The 21,985-nt window shown below is 33.6% G+C and overlaps 1 protein-coding gene and 1 long non-coding RNA gene across 5 annotated transcripts in view; one reads left to right on the top strand and one right to left on the bottom strand.

Moving 5' to 3' along the window:
- Positions 1 to 17,614, top strand: part of LOC143817438 (beta-arrestin-1) — a 239,291-nt gene extending 221,677 nt beyond the window's left edge. For all 4 annotated transcript variants that reach the window (XM_077298840.1, XM_077298843.1, XM_077298844.1 and 1 more), the window contains 2 exons: positions 868 to 919; positions 12,816 to 17,614. In XM_077298840.1, coding sequence (XP_077154955.1) covers positions 868 to 919; positions 12,816 to 12,927 — 164 coding nt within the window. In that variant the 3' untranslated portion in view covers positions 12,928 to 17,614. The remainder of the gene's footprint in view (positions 1 to 867; positions 920 to 12,815) is intronic.
- Positions 1 to 21,985, bottom strand: part of LOC143817440 (uncharacterized) — an 80,966-nt gene that overhangs the window by 25,986 nt on the left and 32,995 nt on the right. The gene's annotated exons all lie outside the window — the stretch shown is intronic.

Raw genomic sequence — 21,985 nt, 5'->3', positions numbered from 1 at the left:
GCTCATCACCCCAAGAACACATCCCCACAGTGAAACATGGTGGTGGCAGCATCATGCTATGGGGATGTTTTTCGGCAGCAAAGGCAGTGAAAATGGTCCTAGTTGAGGGGAAAATGGATGGTGCGATATACAGGGATATTCTTGAGCAAAACCAGTTTCAGTCTGTAAGTGATGTGAGACTGGGACGGAGGTTCACCTTCTAACAAGACAATGACCCAAAGCATACTGGTAAAGCAACACTCGAGTGGTTTATGGGGAAACGCGTAAATGTTCTGGAGTGGACGAGTCACAGCCCAGACCTTAATCCAATGGAGAATCTGTGGTCAGACGTGAAGATCCCTGTTCACCAGAAGAAACCTCTAACATGAAGGAGCCGGAGCAGTTTTGCCTTGAGGAATGAGGAAAAATCCCAGTAGCAAGATGTGGAAAGATGATAGAGACTTATCTAAAGCAACTTACTGCTGTAATTGCCACAAAAGGAGGCTCCACAAAGTACTGACTTTAGGGGGGTGAATAGTTATGCACACTGCAGTTTTCAGTTATTTTGTAATTTTTGTTGCTTTCTTCACACTAGAAAGAAAACCAAATGTTCACGGTTGTCGGCGTGTTCTTTACATGAACTGATACACACCGTCAGTTTGGCGTCACGCTGATTGACTGAGAATAGAATTTCTAGTATTGTTTTCTATGTTGTCACTAACAGGCAAACGTTATATATCAAATTTGTCAAATACATATGTTGAGAATCATTTAGTCAAGGAGTCAGATTAAAAAAAAGAAAAATTACGTGAAAATGTTTAGTATTCCCGGTAGTTTGGTGTCCGTGAAGTTTGGTTGTGACTTGATGTTTGTGACTTTTTCTTATAGTTCCCGAGAGTGAAGCTCCTATAGATACAAATCTCATAGAGTTTGATACAAAGTAAGCTACAAGTGTCTGTAATATCAAGTAACCTCTGTATAATAACATCCATGATCCGGGTCTGATACTGCTGCATGTCTGATCTAACCGTTCTGTCTCTCCTGCATGGCTTTCATTCTTCATTGCATGACATAGAGAAAGGAAAATCAAAGTAAGACGTGATGTTCCTGATCTTTCTGCTACATTTACTTGTTCAGTGAAAGTGTTTTGGTTTAAAACCTCATTCACTACGGATATAATCCTAACTGGAGTACAACATAACGGCATCCAATAATATCCTCAATATATTACGATTATGACTAGTGATGGGCGAGTGAACTCGTTGCTCGGGTTTTACGGAGCACGCTCAGGTGGTCTCCGACTATTTCGGCGTGCTCGGAGATTTAGTTTTCGTCTCCGCAGCTGCAAGATTTGTGGCTGCTAGACAGTCTGAATACATGTGGGGGTTGCCTGTTTGTTAGGAAAGTCCCACATGTATTCAGCCTGTCTAGAAGCCACAAATCATGCAGCTGCATCAACAAAATCTAAACCTCCGAGCACACCAAAATACTCGGAGATCACCCGAGCAACGAGTACACTCGCCCATCACTAATTATAAGCACTGTGTATACAAGACTAGAAATACTATAATACTGCCCTATATACAAGAATATAACTACTATAATACTGTCCCTATGTACAAGAATATAACTACTATAATACTGCCCCTATGTACAAGAATATAACTACTATAATACTGCCCCTATGTACAAGAATATAACTACTATAATACTGCTCCTATGTACAAGAATATAACTACTATAATACTGCCCCTATGTACAAGGATCTAACTACTATAATACTGCTCCTATGTACAAGAATATAACTACTATAATACTGCCCCCTATATACAAGAATATATCTACTATAATACTGCTCCTATGTACAAGAATATAACTACTATAATACTGCCCCTATGTACAAGAATATAACTACTGTAATACTGCTCCTATGTACAAGAATATAACTACTATAATACTGACCCTATGATAACTGCTATAATACTGCCCCTATATACAAGAATATACAAGAATATAACTACTATAATACTGCCCCTATGTACAAGAATATATCTACTATAATACTGCTCCTATGTACAAAAATATAACTACTATAATACTGCTACTATGTACAAGAATATAACTACTATAATACTGACCCTATGTACAAGAATATAACTGCTATAATACTGCCCCTATATACAAGAATATACAAGAATATAACTACTATAATACTGTCCCTATGTACAAGAATATATCTACTATAATACTGCTCCTATGTACAAGAATATAACTACTATAATACTGCCCCTATGTACAAGAATATAACTACTATAATACTGCCCCTATGTACAAGAATATAACTACTATAATACTGCCCCTATGTACAAGAATATAACTACTATAATACTGCTCCTATGTACAAGAATATAACTACTATAACACTGCTCCTATATACAAGAATATAACTTCTATAATACTGCCCCTATGTACAAGAATATAACTACTATAATACTGCTCCTATGTACAAGAATATAACTACTATAATACTGCTCCTATGTACAAGAATATAACTACTATAATACTGCTCCTATGTACAAGAATATAACTACTATAATACTGCTCCTATATACAAGAATATAACTTCTATAATACTGCCCCTATGTACAAGAATATAACTACTATAATACTGCTCCTATGTACAAGAATATAACTACTATAATACTGCCCCCTATGTACAAGTATATAACTACTATAATACTGCTCCTATGTACAAGAATATAACTACTATAATACTGCTCCTATGTACAAGAATATAACTACTATAATACTGCCCCTATGTATAAGAATATAACTACTATAATACTGCTCCTATGTACAAGAATATAACTACTATAATACTGCTCCTATGTACAAGAATATAACTACTATAATACTGCTCTTATGTACAAGAATATAACTACTATAATACTGCCCCTATGTACAAGAATATAACTGCTATAATACTGCCCCTATATACAAGAATATACAAGAATATAACTACTATAATACTGCCCCTATGGTACAAGAATATAACTACTATAATACTGCTCCTATATACAAGAATATAACTTCTATAATACTGCCCCTATGTACAAGAATATAACTACTATAATACTGCCCCTATGTACAAGAATATAACTACTATAATACTGCCCCCTATGTACAAGAATATAACTACTATAATACTGCTCCTATGTACAAGAATATAACTACTATAATACTGCTCCTATGTACAAGAATATAACTACTATAATACTGCCCCTATGTATAAGAATATAACTATTATAATACTGCCCCTATGTAGAAGAATATAACTACTATAATACTACCCCCTATATACAAGAATATAACTACTATAATACTGCCCCTATGTACAAGAATATAACTACTATAATACTATTCCTATGTACAAGAATATAACTACTATAATACTGCCCCTATGTACAAGAATATAACTACTATAATACTGCCCCTATGTACAAGAATATAACTATTATAATACTACCCCCTATATACAAGAATATAACTACTATAATACTGCCCCTATGTACAAGAATATAACTACTATAATACTGTTCCTATGTACAAGAATATAACTACTATAATACTGCTCCTATGTACAAGAATATAACTACTATAATACTGCCCCTATGTACAAGAATATAACTGCTATAATACTGCCCCTATATACAAGAATATACAAGAATATAACTACTATAATACTGCCCCTATGTACATGAATATAACTACTATAATACTGCCCCTATGTACAAGAATATAACTACTATAATACTGCTCCTATGTACAAGAATATAACTACTATAATACTGCTCCTATATACAAGAATATAACTTCTATAATACTGCCCCTATGTATAAGAATATAACTATTATAATACTGCCCCTAAGTACAAGAATATAACTACTATAATACTGCCCCCTATGTACAAGAATATAACTACTATAATACTGCTCCTATGTACAAGAATATAACTACTATAATACTGCTCCTATGTACAAGAATATAACTACTATAATACTGCCCCTATGTATAAGAATATAACTATTATAATACTGCCCCTATGTACAAGAATATAACTACTATAATACTACCCCCTATATACAAGAATATAACTACTATAATACTGCCCCTATGTATAAGAATATAACTACTATAATACTGACCCTATGTACAAGAATATAACTGCTATAATACTGCCCCTATATACAAGAATATACAAGAATATAACTACTATAATACTGCCCCTATGTACAAGAATATATCTACTATAATACTGCTCCTATGTACAAAAATATAACTACTATAATACTGCTCCTATGTACAAGAATATAACTACTATAATACTGACCCTATGTACAAGAATATAACTGCTATAATACTGCCCCTATATACAAAAATATAACTACTATAATACTGTCCCTATGTACAAGGATATATCTACTATAATACTGCTCCTATGTACAAGAATATAACTACTATAATACTGCTCCTATGTACAAGAATATAACTACTATAATACTGCTCCTATGTAAAAGAATATAACTACTATAATACTGACCCTATGTACAAGAATATAACTGCTATAATACTGCCCCTATATACAAGAATATACAAGAATATAACTACTATAATACTGCCCCTATGTACATGAATATAACTACTATAATACTGCTCCTATGTACAAGAATATAACTACTATAATACTGCCCCTATGTACAAGAATATAACTGCGATAATACTGCCCCTATATACAAGAATATAACTACTATAATACTGCCCCTATGTACAAGAATATAACTACTATAATACTGCTCCTATGTACAAGAATATAACTACTATAATACTGCTCCTATATACAAGAATATAACTTCTATAATACTGCCCCTATGTACAAGAATATAACTACTATAATACTGTTCCTATGTACAAGAATATAACTACTATAATACTGCCCCCTATGTACAAGAATATAACTACTATAATACTGCTCCTATGTACAAGAATATAACTATTATAATACTGCCCCTATGTACAAGAATATAACTACTATAATACTGCTCCTATGTACAAGAATATAACTACTATAATACTGCTCCTATGTACAAGAATATACCTACTATAATACTGCTCCTATATACAAGAATATAACTTCTATAATACTGCCCCTATGTACAAGAATATAACTACTATAATACTGCTCCTATGTACAAGAATATAACTAATATAATACTGCCCCCTATGTACAAGTATATAAATACTATAATACTGCTCCTATGTACAAGAATATAACTACTATAATACTGCTCCTATGTACAAGAATATAACTACTATAATACTGCCCCTATGTACAAGAATATAACTACTATAATACTGCCCCTATGTACAAGGATCTAACTACTATAATACTGCTCCTATGTACAAGAATATAACTACTATAATACTGCCCCCTATATACAAGAATATATCTACTATAATACTGCTCCTATGTACAAGAATATAACTACTATAATACTGCTCCTATGTACAAGAATATAACTACTATAATACTGACCCTATGATAACTGCTATAATACTGCCCCTATATACAAGAATATACAAGAATATAACTACTATAATACTGCCCCTATGTACAAGAATATATCTACTATAATACTGCTCCTATGTACAAAAATATAACTACTATAATACTGCTACTATGTACAAGAATATAACTACTATAATACTGACCCTATGTACAAGAATATAACTGCTATAATACTGCCCCTATATACAAGAATATACAAGAATATAACTACTATAATACTGTCCCTATGTACAAGAATATATCTACTATAATACTGCTCCTATGTACAAGAATATAACTACTATAATACTGCCCCTATGTACAAGAATACAACTACTATAATACTGCCCCTATGTACAAGAATATAACTACTATAATACTGCTCCTATGTACAAGAATATAACTACTATAATACTGCTCCTATATACAAGAATATAACTTCTATAATACTGCCCCTATGTACAAGAATATAACTACTATAATACTGCTCCTATGTACAAGAATATAACTACTATAATACTGCTCCTATGTACAAGAATATAACTACTATAATACTGCTCCTATGTACAAGAATATAACTACTATAATACTGCTCCTATGTACAAGAATATAACTACTATAATACTGCTCCTATATACAAGAATATAACTTCTATAATACTGCCCCTATGTACAAGAATATAACTACTATAATACTGCTCCTATGTACAAGAATATAACTACTATAATACTGCCCCCTATGTACAAGTATATAACTACTATAATACTGCTCCTATGTACAAGAATATAACTACTATAATACTGCTCCTATGTACAAGAATATAACTACTATAATACTGCCCCTATGTATAAGAATATAACTACTATAATACTGCTCCTATGTACAAGAATATAACTACTATAATACTGCTCCTATGTACAAGAATATAACTACTATAATACTGCTCTTATGTACAAGAATATAACTACTATAATACTGCCCCTATGTACAAGAATATAACTGCTATAATACTGCCCCTATATACAAGAATATACAAGAATATAACTACTATAATACTGCCCCTATGGTACAAGAATATAACTACTATAATACTGCTCCTATATACAAGAATATAACTTCTATAATACTGCCCCTATGTACAAGAATATAACTACTATAATACTGCCCCTATGTACAAGAATATAACTACTATAATACTGCCCCCTATGTACAAGAATATAACTACTATAATACTGCTCCTATGTACAAGAATATAACTACTATAATACTGCTCCTATGTACAAGAATATAACTACTATAATACTGCCCCTATGTATAAGAATATAACTATTATAATACTGCCCCTATGTAGAAGAATATAACTACTATAATACTACCCCCTATATACAAGAATATAACTACTATAATACTGCCCCTATGTACAAGAATATAACTACTATAATACTGTTCCTATGTACAAGAATATAACTACTATAATACTGCCCCTATGTACAAGAATATAACTACTATAATACTGCCCCTATGTACAAGAATATAACTATTATAATACTACCCCCTATATACAAGAATATAACTACTATAATACTGCCCCTATGTACAAGAATATAACTACTATAATACTGCTCCTATGTACAAGAATATAACTACTATAATACTGCCCCTATGTACAAGAATATAACTGCTATAATACTGCCCCTATATACAAGAATATACAAGAATATAACTACTATAATACTGCCCCTATGTACATGAATATAACTACTATAATACTGCCCCTATGTACAAGAATATAACTACTATAATACTGCTCCTATGTACAAGAATATAACTACTATAATACTGCTCCTATATACAAGAATATAACTTCTATAATACTGCCCCTATGTAGAAGAATATAACTACTATAATACTACCCCCTATATACAAGAATATAACTACTATAATACTGCCCCCTATGTACAAGAATATAACTACTATAATACTGCTCCTATGTACAAGAATATAACTACTATAATACTGCTCCTATGTACAAGAATATAACTACTATAATACTGCCCCTATGTATAAGAATATAACTATTATAATACTGCCCCTATGTACAAGAATATAACTACTATAATACTACCCCCTATATACAAGAATATAACTACTATAATACTGCCCCTATGTATAAGAATATAACTACTATAATACTGACCCTATGTACAAGAATATAACTGCTATAATACTGCCCCTATATACAAGAATATACAAGAATATAACTACTATAATACTGCCCCTATGTACAAGAATATATCTACTATAATACTGCTCCTATGTACAAAAATATAACTACTATAATACTGCTCCTATGTACAAGAATATAACTACTATAATACTGACCCTATGTACAAGAATATAACTGCTATAATACTGCCCCTATATACAAAAATATAACTACTATAATACTGTCCCTATGTACAAGAATATATCTACTATAATACTGCTCCTATGTACAAGAATATAACTACTATAATACTGCTCCTATGTACAAGAATATAACTACTATAATACTGCTCCTATGTAAAAGAATATAACTACTATAATACTGACCCTATGTACAAGAATATAACTGCTATAATACTGCCCCTATATACAAGAATATACAAGAATATAACTACTATAATACTGCCCCTATGTACATGAATATAACTACTATAATACTGCTCCTATGTACAAGAATATAACTACTATAATACTGCCCCTATGTACAAGAATATAACTGCGATAATACTGCCCCTATATACAAGAATATAACTACTATAATACTGCCCCTATGTACAAGAATATAACTACTATAATACTGCTCCTATGTACAAGAATATAACTACTATAATACTGCTCCTATATACAAGAATATAACTTCTATAATACTGCCCCTATGTACAAGAATATAACTACTATAATACTGTTCCTATGTACAAGAATATAACTACTATAATACTGCCCCCTATGTACAAGAATATAACTACTATAATACTGCTCCTATGTACAAGAATATAACTATTATAATACTGCCCCTATGTACAAGAATATAACTACTATAATACTGCTCCTATGTACAAGAATATAACTACTATAATACTGCTCCTATGTACAAGAATATACCTACTATAATACTGCTCCTATATACAAGAATATAACTTCTATAATACTGCCCCTATGTACAAGAATATAACTACTATAATACTGCTCCTATGTACAAGAATATAACTAATATAATACTGCCCCCTATGTACAAGTATATAACTACTATAATACTGCTCCTATGTACAAGAATATAACTACTATAATACTGCTCCTATGTACAAGAATATAACTACTATAATACTGCCCCTATGTATAAGAATATAACTACTATAATACTGCTCCTATGTACAAGAATATAACTACTATAATACTGCCCCTATGTACAAGAATATAACTGCTATAATACTGCCCCTATATACAAGAATATACAAGAATATAACTACTATAATACTGCCCCTATGTACGTGAATATAACTACTATAATACTGCCCCTATGTACAAGAATATAACTACTATAATACTGCTCCTATATACAAGAATATAACATCTATAATACTGCCCCTATGTACAAGAATATAACTACTATAATACTGCTCCTATGTACAAGAATATAACTACTATAATACTGCTCCTATGTACAAGAATATAACTACTATAATACTGCCCCTATGTATAAGAATATAACTATTATAATACTGCCCCTATGTACAAGAATATAACTACTATAATACTACCCCCTATATACAAGAATATAACTACTATAATACTGCCCCTATGTACAAGAATATAACTACCATAATACTGTTCCTATGTACAAGAATATAACTACTATAATACTGCTCCTATGTACAAGAATATAACTACTATAATACTGCCCCTATGTACAAGAATATAACTGCTATAATACTGCCCCTATATACAAGAATATACAAGAATATAACTACTATAATACTGCCCCTATGTACATGAGTATAACTACTATAATACTGCCCCTATGTACAAGAATATAACTACTATAATACTGCTCCTATGTACAAGAATATAACTACTATAATACTGCTCCTATATACAAGAATATAACTTCTATAATACTGCCCCTATGTACAAGAATATAACTACTATAATACTGCTCCTATGTACAAGAATATAACTACTATAATACTACCCCCTATATACAAGAATATAACTACTATAATACTTCCCCTATGTACAAGAATATAACTGCTATAATACTGTTCCTATGTACAAGAATATAACTACTATAATACTGCCCCTATGTACAAGAATATAACTACTATAATACTACTCCTATGTACAAGAATATACCTACTACAATACTGCCCCCTATGTATAAGAATATAACTACTATAATACTGCCCCATGTACAAGAATATAACTTCTATAATACTGCCCCTATGTACAAGAATATAGCTACTATAATACTACTCCTATGTACAAGAATATACCTACTACAATACTGCCCCCTATGTATAAGAATATAACTACTATAATACTGCCCCATGTACAAGAATATAACTACTATAATACTGTCCCTATGTACAAGAATATAACTACTATAATACTGCTCCTATGTACAAGAATATAACTACTATAATACTGCCCCATGTACAAGAATATAACTATTATAATACTGCCGCTATGTACAAGAATATAACTACTATAATACTGCTCCTATGTACAAGAATATAACTATTATAATACTGCCCCTATGTACAAGAATATAACTACTATAATACTGCTCCTATGTACAAGAATATAACTAGTATAATACTGCCCCCTATGTACAAGCATATAACTACTATAATACTGCTCCTATGTACAAGAATATAACTACTATAATACTGCCCCTATGTACAAGAATATAACTACTATAATACTGCTCCTATGTACAAGAATATAACTACTATAATACTGCCCCCTATGTACAAGCATATAACTACTATAATACTGCCCCTATGTACAAGAATATAACTACTATAATACTGTCACGGGAAATCTAGGTGTCTAGATAGGCAAGAGCTAATAACCCGGGTCCCTGCGATTTCCCTCAACTCTGGGAAACCCTGACTGACCCTTCTCCCAGAGTTTACACTGATGGTGTGCATGTCTGGGCCTCCATCCTCACCCTATCTCCTGTTACAACCTCTGTCTGAAACCACCACCCACCTCCCAGTGAAGAGACCACACACCAATGCCCACAGTTAGCACAGACAAGGATAACGGAAAATATACACCACGCCGCAGTCACTCAGGAATACACAATAAGTGCACAGGGCAAAACAAATACAAATATAGGAAGGAGGAAAATATGACAAAGGGAAATATACATCACCAGATACGATACTCCTTTTCCTAGACCACCACTCCAGACCGAGATAACCACGCACAAGACAGAAGCTATAATCGGCGACGCCCAATGTTCAGAAGAACAATTTAAAGGCAGTGGGCGTGACCCAGCTTCCAATCCGAGCACCAGCTAAATTAACCCCAGACCAGCTAGATAAAATCTAGCCGACGCCACAGAGCGCATAGTGGACAAAAGCGGAATTACCGCTGTCTGTCGAACGCAATAGTATGAACAGCGTCTGACATGACAAATACTGCCCCTATTATGCTTATACTTATCCCTCCTTTTCATTATCTTATCTTTTTTGAAACGTTACCTATCAATATTAAATAAATATTATAAAAAATAACATTTAATTTTTGCAATTTTGATCCTCTAATAATCTACATTTTCTTATCTTAATGAATATAAACTGTATATGTATCATATCAGTTGAAACCAGAAGTTTCCATCTACTATATAAAAATACACATCTGCATGATTTTCTCAATATCTGACATGAAATCAGTATAAACTTATACGAGATAGATAATAGATAGATGATAGATCGATAGATAATAGATAGATAAGAGATACTGTAGATAGATAATAGATAGTTAATAGATAGATAATAGATATATAGATCATAGATAGATATTAGATAGATGATAGATAGATATATAGATTGATAATAGATAGATAATAGATAGATAGATAGATAATAGATGTATGATAGATAGATAGATAGATAGATGATAGATAGATAATAGATAGATAATATATGATAGATAATAGATAGATAATAGATAGATAGATAATAGATGTATAATAGATAGATAGATGATAGATAGATGATGGATAGATAATAGATACCGTAGATAGATTGATAATATATGATAGATAATAGATAGATAATATATGATAGATAATAGATAGATAGATAATAGATAGATAGATAATAGATTATAGATAATATATGATAGATAATAGATAGATAATATATGATAGATAATAAATATATAATAGATAGATAGATAGATAGATAGATAGATAGATAGATAGATAGATAGATAGATAGATAGATAGATAGATAGATAGATAGATATCCTGGCTTTGTTATGGCCTCTCCACAACATTGACTTTGTTATCCTTAAACCACTTTGTTATAATTTTGGCAGCATGCTTCGGGTAAACTTCTGGTTTTAACTGTATCTAGTTGGGTCTTTTTGACCTGTAACAGGTCGGAATTAGAAGTTTTTGGTTCATTTATATATTTGTTATTTTTTTACTTTTTTTGTTGTGTACGTTCACAAATGTTTGTAACTGTCTTGTCTAATGTTACAGCCACCATTTTGAATGTGATCTTCCCTTTTTATAATAAATCTTACTCCTTTGTCATAAAGACATGTCTGGGGATTACACCACTGGGTCCATGAGCCGCGAACCCAACAAGTCCATAGATCAGAAGTTGGCCAAATATTGTCAGAATTTGGTTGTTACGTCTTCGTTGGGTGGACAACTTCATCTGGAACCTCCACCCATTAGTTTCCTCCAGACCCTTTTAGGTTCCCCCATATTCTTCATACATCTTTTCATCCCTTCCAAACTTTGAATCTCCCACTGGGACAAAGGATCAGACATGCTGAAATTGGACATGTCTTATTCTTCTATCCCTGACATCTCATCTGTTTCCATCGTCATAAGACTGTTGGCCAATCTCATTGACTCGAATAGGTTGACTTTAGCACCTCATTTTTGTAAAAATCCCGTGATCACCCTTCTGACGTTTTCTCTTTGACTTTTTTCCTGCTCAAGCGATGATGACATTGTCTTTGAAGATTTTGCTCGGCAAAGACTGAAAGGAATGAAAGACGACAAGGAAGAGGAAGACGAAGGAACCAACTCCCCTCCGATGAATGATAGATAAACGGGGACTCATTGTACCTTTTCGCCGTGTAAAACTTGTGGATTGGGCGTCTTTATTTGTACTCTAAAGAGCCCCCTTCCTAAGAAAAAAAAAAGTAACCCAGATTTTGGCAGCCCGTATAATCTTCTTGCTGTGCCATAATTGTCGATCTGCATCTCGCTACTTCTTTTCACTTCTGGCTGACACTTCAAAACAAAAAAAAAAGTGAGAATTTTAGAGTACAATCATGATTCGTGCACCCGATTACTGTACGTAAAGGAGTTCTTGTAGCACTTTTCTATTAACCGAGTCTTTTATGCATTTTGTATAATTACGGTAGAATCATACAAGTGTTTGTTACGGAAAACAAAAAGTTAGTGAAAAAAAAAAAATCACACGGCTTTGAAGGAAATCAGAAGCTGACGCATTTTATACCAAGAGACGCGTTCTACATGGCGACTGTATGACGACGTGTTAGTCAATCTGGGGAGACCTAATGGCACTTTAGTAGGTTCAAACATTTCTTTCAAAGAAATTAAAAACATAGGAAGGGAAATTTTTTGATACAAAATTATCAATTGTATTGATTTGTATCTTACCTCGGTCAAGTATTGAGTAAGAAGACCGGGTGGTCCATTTCTTTCCAATCGTTCTCCATAGACTCGTGATCAACCGAAATGGAGAATTTCGATTTTTGGATTTCAATCAATATTCGGCCATTGGTAAGAACTGGTTTGGCCCAGTTGGATCAATTGTTATGATCTGCAATTGTTGGTCTCGATGGCCACCAATAATGGCTATTTTGGAAAAGTGAGGCTATTTATCACAAAAACTTTGTGGCCAATTTTTAAGGGAAGAGTCCCTTTTAAAGCTGAATTTCGTAGGTTGAATCATTTAGATGATACATTGTTAACAATTGTATCGCAATTTTAATTTTTAGAAATTTCCATTTGGAATTTTTTTTACAGCTTTAATATCATATCATTTCACTTTATGTAGATTTGTGACCAAGAGTAAAATGTATAGTAGGGTTTTACAAATCACGACCGAGGCTAAATAAAAAAGCAAACAAACAAAAAAAGTTTTCCATTTTTCATTAAAAACTACATAAAACAAAAAAATCATAAAATCATCAAACGCGTCTAAATGACTGGTGATGGCTACTTAGATAAGATCAGATTTTTTTTTTATTTTATTATCTGTAGACAGTGACCGTATAATTTTTTTAAATAGTAAAAAAAAACTTTATGGAACAAGTAAATTCCATAATTGGATCACGAAACAAAAAAAATAAAAAGTTTATTTTTAGAGTAGAGAGTTTAGTAGTAATAAAATAGGAAAAATTTCCATTTTATTATAAAATTGTCTCGTCTTTTTGTCCGGGTCTGAATACAACAAAATATAGGAAATTTTGAGTGAAAATGTAGAGGTTAAATATTTAATTTGTATTTATATATTACCGATGCTTTAATTTCCCTCAATTTTTATATCATAAAATTATTGGGAATTTTTTGTTTTCTCATTTCCTTTTTTTTATTTTTAATTTAGAAACATATTTAAGGAGTATTCTCATCTCCAAGATCCTATCCCAACATGTAGTAAGTGTGACATTAATAATATTAGCAAATACCTGAAATTAGAAATGTAGTATAGTTCTTCTGATTCGCTATGTTGCTTACCTCATGAGCAGGGCATTGCAGTAGCTTAGATATCCATGGTTACGACCACTCATATAGTGACAGCTAAATGTTACTGGTCGCAACCATGGATACCTAAGTTACTGCAATGCCTTGCAGATGAGGTAAGTGACATAGCTAATCAGGAGAACTATCCTACATTTCTAATTGGATGTATTTGGTAATATTATTATTACACCTACTCCATATAGAGATGGAAATACCCCTTTAGTATTATTACAAATTAATTTACAATTATTGTTCCTTGAAAAAATAATAAATCTCCTTTAGAGAAGAGGTTAAGAACAGTTTTTGTTTTTTTTTACTTTTTGATTGGTATTTTGTTGTTTTTTTTAGTCGTCAAATATTGATATTTTAATATGGAATTGTGGGTAAATAAAAATAAATGTCCATGTAGGTCACAAAAAAATTGTAGGTGGAAAATTTTCAGTCAAATAAAAAATAAAATAAATTTTTTATCATTTGGTCATCTCCTTAGTTATAAAAGAAGGGTTGCCATTCCTAAATTTTCCAAATAAAATGAAAATTGGCCAAATATTTTTGGATAGACTCCACCTGTTCCTCGTTATCGTGGCCCTTGGCCGCTGCCCATCACATTTTTTTCATACAGTTGGACCATCGATCATAATCAGATGAACTTGTGAATAACTTTTCGCTTCGTTTGCGGCGCTAATTACAGCTTGATAATTTAATTTCCTATGTAAATATTTTATCTTTGTATAACGACTAATTAGATACGTTTTTTCATCATATGGATAAGATGTATATTTAGTAAAAGTGACCATAACTTGTGAAAAGTTTTTTTGTTTCTTCAAATTATTTTATGTTTATTTTTATAGTTTATTTTCTCATCTGAGTTCTAGGATATTACTAATAATTCGCACGGGGAAATCTGATTTTTTTTTTAAATTTGTGAAATCAAATTAATTTGGAAACATTGTTATATAGAAACTGAGATGGGGACTGCGTATACATACTAAGCTTTTTTTTCTGATTTCATATTTTTGTTCTTTTTTTCCATTTTTGTTCTCAATATAAAATAGGAAAATCCGCTTCTATTTTTTTTATTATTTTGTGTGTAATTTGTAATATTAAAAATTCTTTAGAAGGTTTATTAGTGTTACAAAAAAGCAAACAATACTTAAAGTTAAATAAAATAAGATATTATTAGCCAATTATACAGAAGGTGAAAGGAAACAAAATGCGTACAAAATTTTCAATTTTTAAATTTAAATATTTGAAAAAAAATAAATAAAAAAAATAAAAATTCTTAAATTTAATCGAAATTACACATTATCAGCCCCAAGTATATAGGTGAAAGGTAACAAAATGTGCAATTTTTTAAAATTATTTTTGAATTGACATATTTGAGAAAAATAATAAAAAAATCAAGCAATTCTTAAAGTTAAATAAAATTGCATATTCAACCCCAAGTATACAGAAGGTGAAAAAAATTGTATTTTTTTATTATTTTAATTTATTGTTATTTTTAATTTTGTGATTGAAATATTTAAGAAAAAATAAAACAAACATTAATTCATAATATCCCAGATTTTTTTTTTAAATTGTCAATTGTTTTAACAGCTTTAAAAAAAAAGAGAATTTAAGTTAAAATGTAATTACCATAAAAATGACATTAATGGGAAAAATAATTAGAAAAAGTTCAGTTATTGCAAAAAAAAAATTAAGTATTTTTGAACTGATTTTTTATGGCATTGATATTAAATTTATGGAAAGATCTGTTATTATTTATAATGATTGTCTTGATCCAAATGTAAAATTTTCATTCATTGTTCACCAGAAGGTATAGAACAAAACAACTTATTTTTCAGTAGACGTCAGCGTAATCTTATTCTTTGGTTGTTAAAAAAAATGTACAGGTTTGTACAGTATTTCTGTGAAAGATGCTGGGGGACGGAGAGCGTGCACTTATACTATATGTATGAGTCAACCAATCAGCGTTCTCGAAGATTGCAAGGATTGTGTCAACGCTTTCAAAAATTCTAAAACATTCCAAACGATCCCAAAATAGGAGAGATGTCTTTTTAATTGTTTTTATGTTTTATTTTAACCAGAATTCCACTTCTCAGTATTTTATTCATGATTGCTTCTTTTTGACCTTCATAAACGTAGTTCCCATCGGAGATGAGCAAACCTACCAATGTTTGATTTTGTCTTGTTTTGCGCCAAATTTATGCAACGCGATTTGAGTGAACCACAGTTACCAATTAAAAATAGCATTTATTATGTTCGATTTCTTTCGACCCCAAAGCATGATAAACAGATGGGCCAAGAAGAGGTTAATAAACAAGACGAACCCTCACCTGTCCCTGCCACCGACCCTCCCCTGGCTACTCCTCTTCAGTGTCCTTTTCAGTATTCTCCGCCACGTCCGATAATAGTTCTGATGCACATTCCGATGCCATGACGTAAGAACATGTGATGCCCCATGTTGACACTTGGGGCTGTGCACGTCATGACATCAGAATATTTGACAACACCTAACCATGGCCGGAAGCAGCAGGGATGAGGTGGGTGGTGAGAACCCCTTTTTGGCACAATGTAATCCAGCATGATGGCAGCTAGCTGGCTTCCACCTTGCCGGATGCGCATTAATGCAATTTCCATAAATTTGGAATCTATGAATTTCTAAACAAATTTGATTAATTTAGGATTGATTTTGTTCAGCCTTGCAATCCATAAATTAGGGATCCGGGCCCCAACTCTGGGTAGTGACCCCATTACTACTGCAACTGACCGTGTAGCTGAGGTTCATGATGATTTCTTTCTGGAGGGTTACAATTTAGGGTGGGTAGACTTCCATGACTTAGGATGTTCTCCGGTCGGAATCCTTTTTTTTTCCGTTTCTGTATGATCCTGTGAGATTCTCTTTGTAGAGTACTTTGTACGTTCAGTTCCTACGGCTTCTCAGTTCTCTATGTTGTAACTATGTTGTTTCAGTACGTCAGGTAATTCGGATTACTATAGTTTATTAAACTCAGAAGTCAGAAGTTTTGTGTCCTGTGCTTCTTCCGTCGTAGTGTGCCTTCTTGCTCTCTTAGAGTCTACACTGATTACAAACTATGGAAAATGAGCTAGCCTAGACTTCTTAATGGAATGGAACGTTGGCGCTGCTTCTTCCTCCGAGGGAGCATGTGGGCTGTCAGGTGGATGTTACTCATTGTTTGCTTCAGTAGTCACATAGATATGTCTATGGAAGTAAAATTAAAGAGGACCTGTCTCCAGATCATAGGTGTCCAGTCTTTAGTCTCGCTGCCCCCCTGAGTATTACATTTTTTAATTTTTTTAAATCCGCCATAAGGTTCCAGAGATATGGACCTTTATTCAATGCTAATGTTAATGGTCTTTAAAAAGGGGGAGTTGCTCACTGGTAATAGTGAAGAGCCGCCTAAAGACCCACCCTCGAGGATCCTGAGAGTCATGCCCATATAATAAAAAGGCCCTTATCTCTGAACCACAAGGTGGATTTTTAAGAAAGAAAAAAAATCAGAATTCCCAGTAGAGCAGTGGGAATATAATAAAAACAAAAACGGGCCTCTCGACCTTGTGACAGGTCTCCTTCAAATAGAAACATTGAACTAAGTGAGCAAAAAGGGTGGAAGTGGGCCGTCATGTGGACATTAAGGCACATGAAAGTGTCCTTAAGAGGAAAACAATGTGCACAAGTTTGAAAGGTAATGACATGAAAGGTAACGTTTGGCACAAATGGGCGCATGTGGGTGTTACTACATCATTGCCGGACCATCTGTTCCTTGTTCACTGGTCCCAAGGAATGTGGCAACGAGCAAACAATATACTGAACTGAAATAAATTAACAAAAATGCAGAAACACATTCTCTTCTAGCTCTAACGGTGGTCTGTCCTGGGGACATTTACCCCATGTAAGATATATCTACGTCTTATGGGCAGAAGATCTGTGGAGATGAGTCTGTGCCATATTCAATGGGTGAGAATGGTGAAATACGTTTTCAGTCCCCTGTAATGCCCATGGTCAGGGCTAGCTCTAATGGTCGTAGTTTAGGCTCATGCATAGCTGCCTCCTTCTGTTTTACTGCAAATGTTGCACCCGCTGCCTTCACATGTAAGAATGCCAAGACTCAACCAAGTTTTCAAATTGCTTTTATCCGGAGAAAGACTGGTCGAGAAGATCCAGAGATTTGCCCTTTTAGGGGCACATTGACCACTTTCACCTACCAACTTCACCATTGACAGCCTTCACCTACCACCTTCACCTACCATCTGTTTTACAATGTCATGTTGGTGTAATGCTGGCAACTATTCAGACACAATGGTCTTAAGTTTGTTAAATTGCAAACTGAAGTTAATGAAAAATAATCTGCTTGTAATCCGGTTTGGTGCGGTCGCTACATCGACGACATTATGATTGAACGGTTGGGTGTGCTGTCGGCCGTGCAGGATTTTTCACGCTATACCTTACCAAAAATTGTCATAATGTAAAATGTATTTATTCTAAACCTTGTTTAAAAACATATTTCTCTGATATTGGGTTGGTAACTATAGATAGCACGCAGTTCACACTGCTATGTACGGATGACACTAGACTTAATGCCAAAAGTTGTTATCCCGTACACATGGGTAATGCTATACCTTATGAAGAGATGATTAGGGACAAATGTAAAAGCCCTGAGCTACAAACTTTTTATAATGAAACCAATGTAATTAGACATCGGCTTTTATCGAGAAGCTAAAATAACAACTTCATAAATGCAGCAAGTGAAAAGGTGCAAAACGACCTAGAGACTCCTTGCATTACTACATTTACAAACTAGTCTGGTACTCGCACTTCTCAGGTCCAGTGTCAGATTTCCACTGCTGCTCCAGTGGGTGTTTACAAATAAACCAAACATCACCGCTGCTGACAATCACTGAGCTCGGTGGCTCATCATCAGTCTACATTAGCCGCCAAGCTCAATGATTGGCTGCATTGGTGGTTGTGACGTCACCGCTGCAGCCTGTAAACAAGTTACCTATGCAGCAGCGAGGAGCTGCCGCTGGACCGGGGGAGGGTGAGAACTACCCCAATTTGTTACTTTATAACTATGCTAGCTCAGGAAAGCAAAAAAGTTTGAAAGTGGAAATCCTCTTTAAGTATGTTTTTGTTCCATAGAAATGTATCCCAGAAAAATAAATAAAACATTTCCTTAAATCTTACAGCGAGAATATTATACTGGAGGCACGGCATATTTCAGGCCTCGTTCACACCTGCATCCCAGGAGATGAGGGGCCCCAGTGACTATAATGGGGTCCGTCTGAAATTCTGTTATATGCTCCATTTATAGGACAAAAGAAAAAGCGCGACTTGCAGAACTTTTTCTTTTCTGTTCTAAAAACGTAATAAAAATGGACCCATAATAATCAATAATCAGCAGCGGCCGCTCCACTTCCTTTTCTATCAGTTATGAAACGGTTCCATTTTGGGTCATTAATTCCATTTGTTTCTAAAAACTGAACAGACAATAGAATCTCCAATGTCGCTGAGCTCTGAAGAATGTTAGAAGGAAAAAAGGTGCAATTGAAAACACGGGGTCAGCGTGATGGAAGACCATGATCGGCAACACGTCTCGGTTACCCCAGTCTGAGACCCCATACTGCATCACACCTCCAATTGTTTCCCAAGGTGGGTTTCAGCCTACACAAGGCTTAATTCGTCCTGTTTCCTCTTCTTTGACCACCAGGTGGCGACCATGTTCTATAGACTTCCATGGGTGCACGCAGCCGTTGCTGTTCACATTGGGCACATGGATCCCAATTAGTAAACAATTGATGATGGAGGTGATTGTTCTTTTTATTCAATTTCAAAACTATTTTATTGAATCCTTAAAAAAATGCCTTTGACTTTTAGTGAGTTCGTCCATTTTCCTGAAACCCTCTGTTTTGCTGTGAGCCGTGCTTTTTACACTTTTGCATCTTTTTGACCCCTAACAAGATCATTGCAGTCTGATTATGAAATACTCTGCTGGGGATCCTGTTCCTCTCTATGTATAGCTCTCGGCACGATCTTACTCAGGATCAGACACTCCTCTCCTGTAATACTCTGTGCTGCTGGGAGATGTTTTTTCCATAAGCTACATAACCATGGGTCTGTGACATTCCATTGGATGAGTTAATTTCTCCACATAAATACTCTGTGCTGCTGTGTTACACTGATCTTTTCAATATAGAATTCCTTATACGTTAATTCAGAAAGGTGCAGCACACTCCTCCCCTGAAATACATTAGAATTGAACTGTTATATAATAGATAATAGATAGATAATAGATGATAGATAATAGATAATAAATAGATAGATAATAGATAGTTAACCCCTTCACCCCCAAGGGTGGTTTGCACGTTAATGACCGGGACAATTTTTACAATTCTGACCACTGTCCCTTTATGAGGTTATAACTCTGGAACGCTTCAACGGATCCCGGTGATTCTGACATGGTTTTCTCGTGACATATTGTACTTCATGATAGTGGTAAAATTTGTTTGATATAACTTGCGTTTATTTGTGAAAAAAACAAATATTTGGCGAAAATTTTGAAAATTTCGCAATTTTCCAACTTTGAATTTTTATGCCCTTAAATCACAGACATATGTCACGCAAAATACTTAATAAGTAACATTTCCCACATGTCTACTTTACATCAGCACAATTTTCATCAACAAAAGTTGACCAGCAATTTCTCATTTTTACAACACCATTTTTTTTAGGGACCACATCTCATTTGAAGTCATTTTGAGGGGTCTATATGATAGAAAATACCCAAGTGTGACACCATTCTAAAAACTGCACCCCTCAAGGTACTCAAAACCACTTTCAAGAAGTTTATTAACCCTTCAGGTGTTTCACAGGAATTTTTGGAATGTTTAAATAAAAATGAACATTTAACTTTTTTTCACACAAAATTTATTTCAGCTCCAATTTGTTTTATTTTACCAAGGGTAACAGGAGAAAATAGACCCCAAAAGTTGTTGTACAATTTGTCCTGAGTACGCTGATACCCCATATGTGGGGGGGAACCACTGTTTGGGCGCATGGCAGAGCTCGGAAGGGAAGGAGCGCCATTTGACTTTTCAATGCAAAATTGACTGGAATTGAGATGGGACGCCATGTTGCGTTTGGAGAGCCCCTGATGTGCCTAAACATTGAAACCCCCCACGAGTGACACCATTTTGGAAAGTAGACCCCCTAAGGAACTTATCTAGATGTGTGTTGAGCACTGTGACCCAACAAGTGCTTCACAGAAGTTTATAATGCAGAGCCGTAAAAATAAAAAATCATATTTTTTCACAAAAATGATCTTTTCGCCCCCAATTTTTTATTTTCCCAAGGGTAAGAGAAGAAATTGGACCCC

Source organism: Ranitomeya variabilis, chromosome 3 (genome assembly GCF_051348905.1).
Source record: "Ranitomeya variabilis isolate aRanVar5 chromosome 3, aRanVar5.hap1, whole genome shotgun sequence".
Classification (NCBI taxonomy): Eukaryota; Metazoa; Chordata; class Amphibia; order Anura; family Dendrobatidae; genus Ranitomeya; species Ranitomeya variabilis.
The sequence above is the reverse complement of the archived record's forward strand: the minus strand, read 5'-3'. Positions and strand labels throughout refer to the sequence as shown.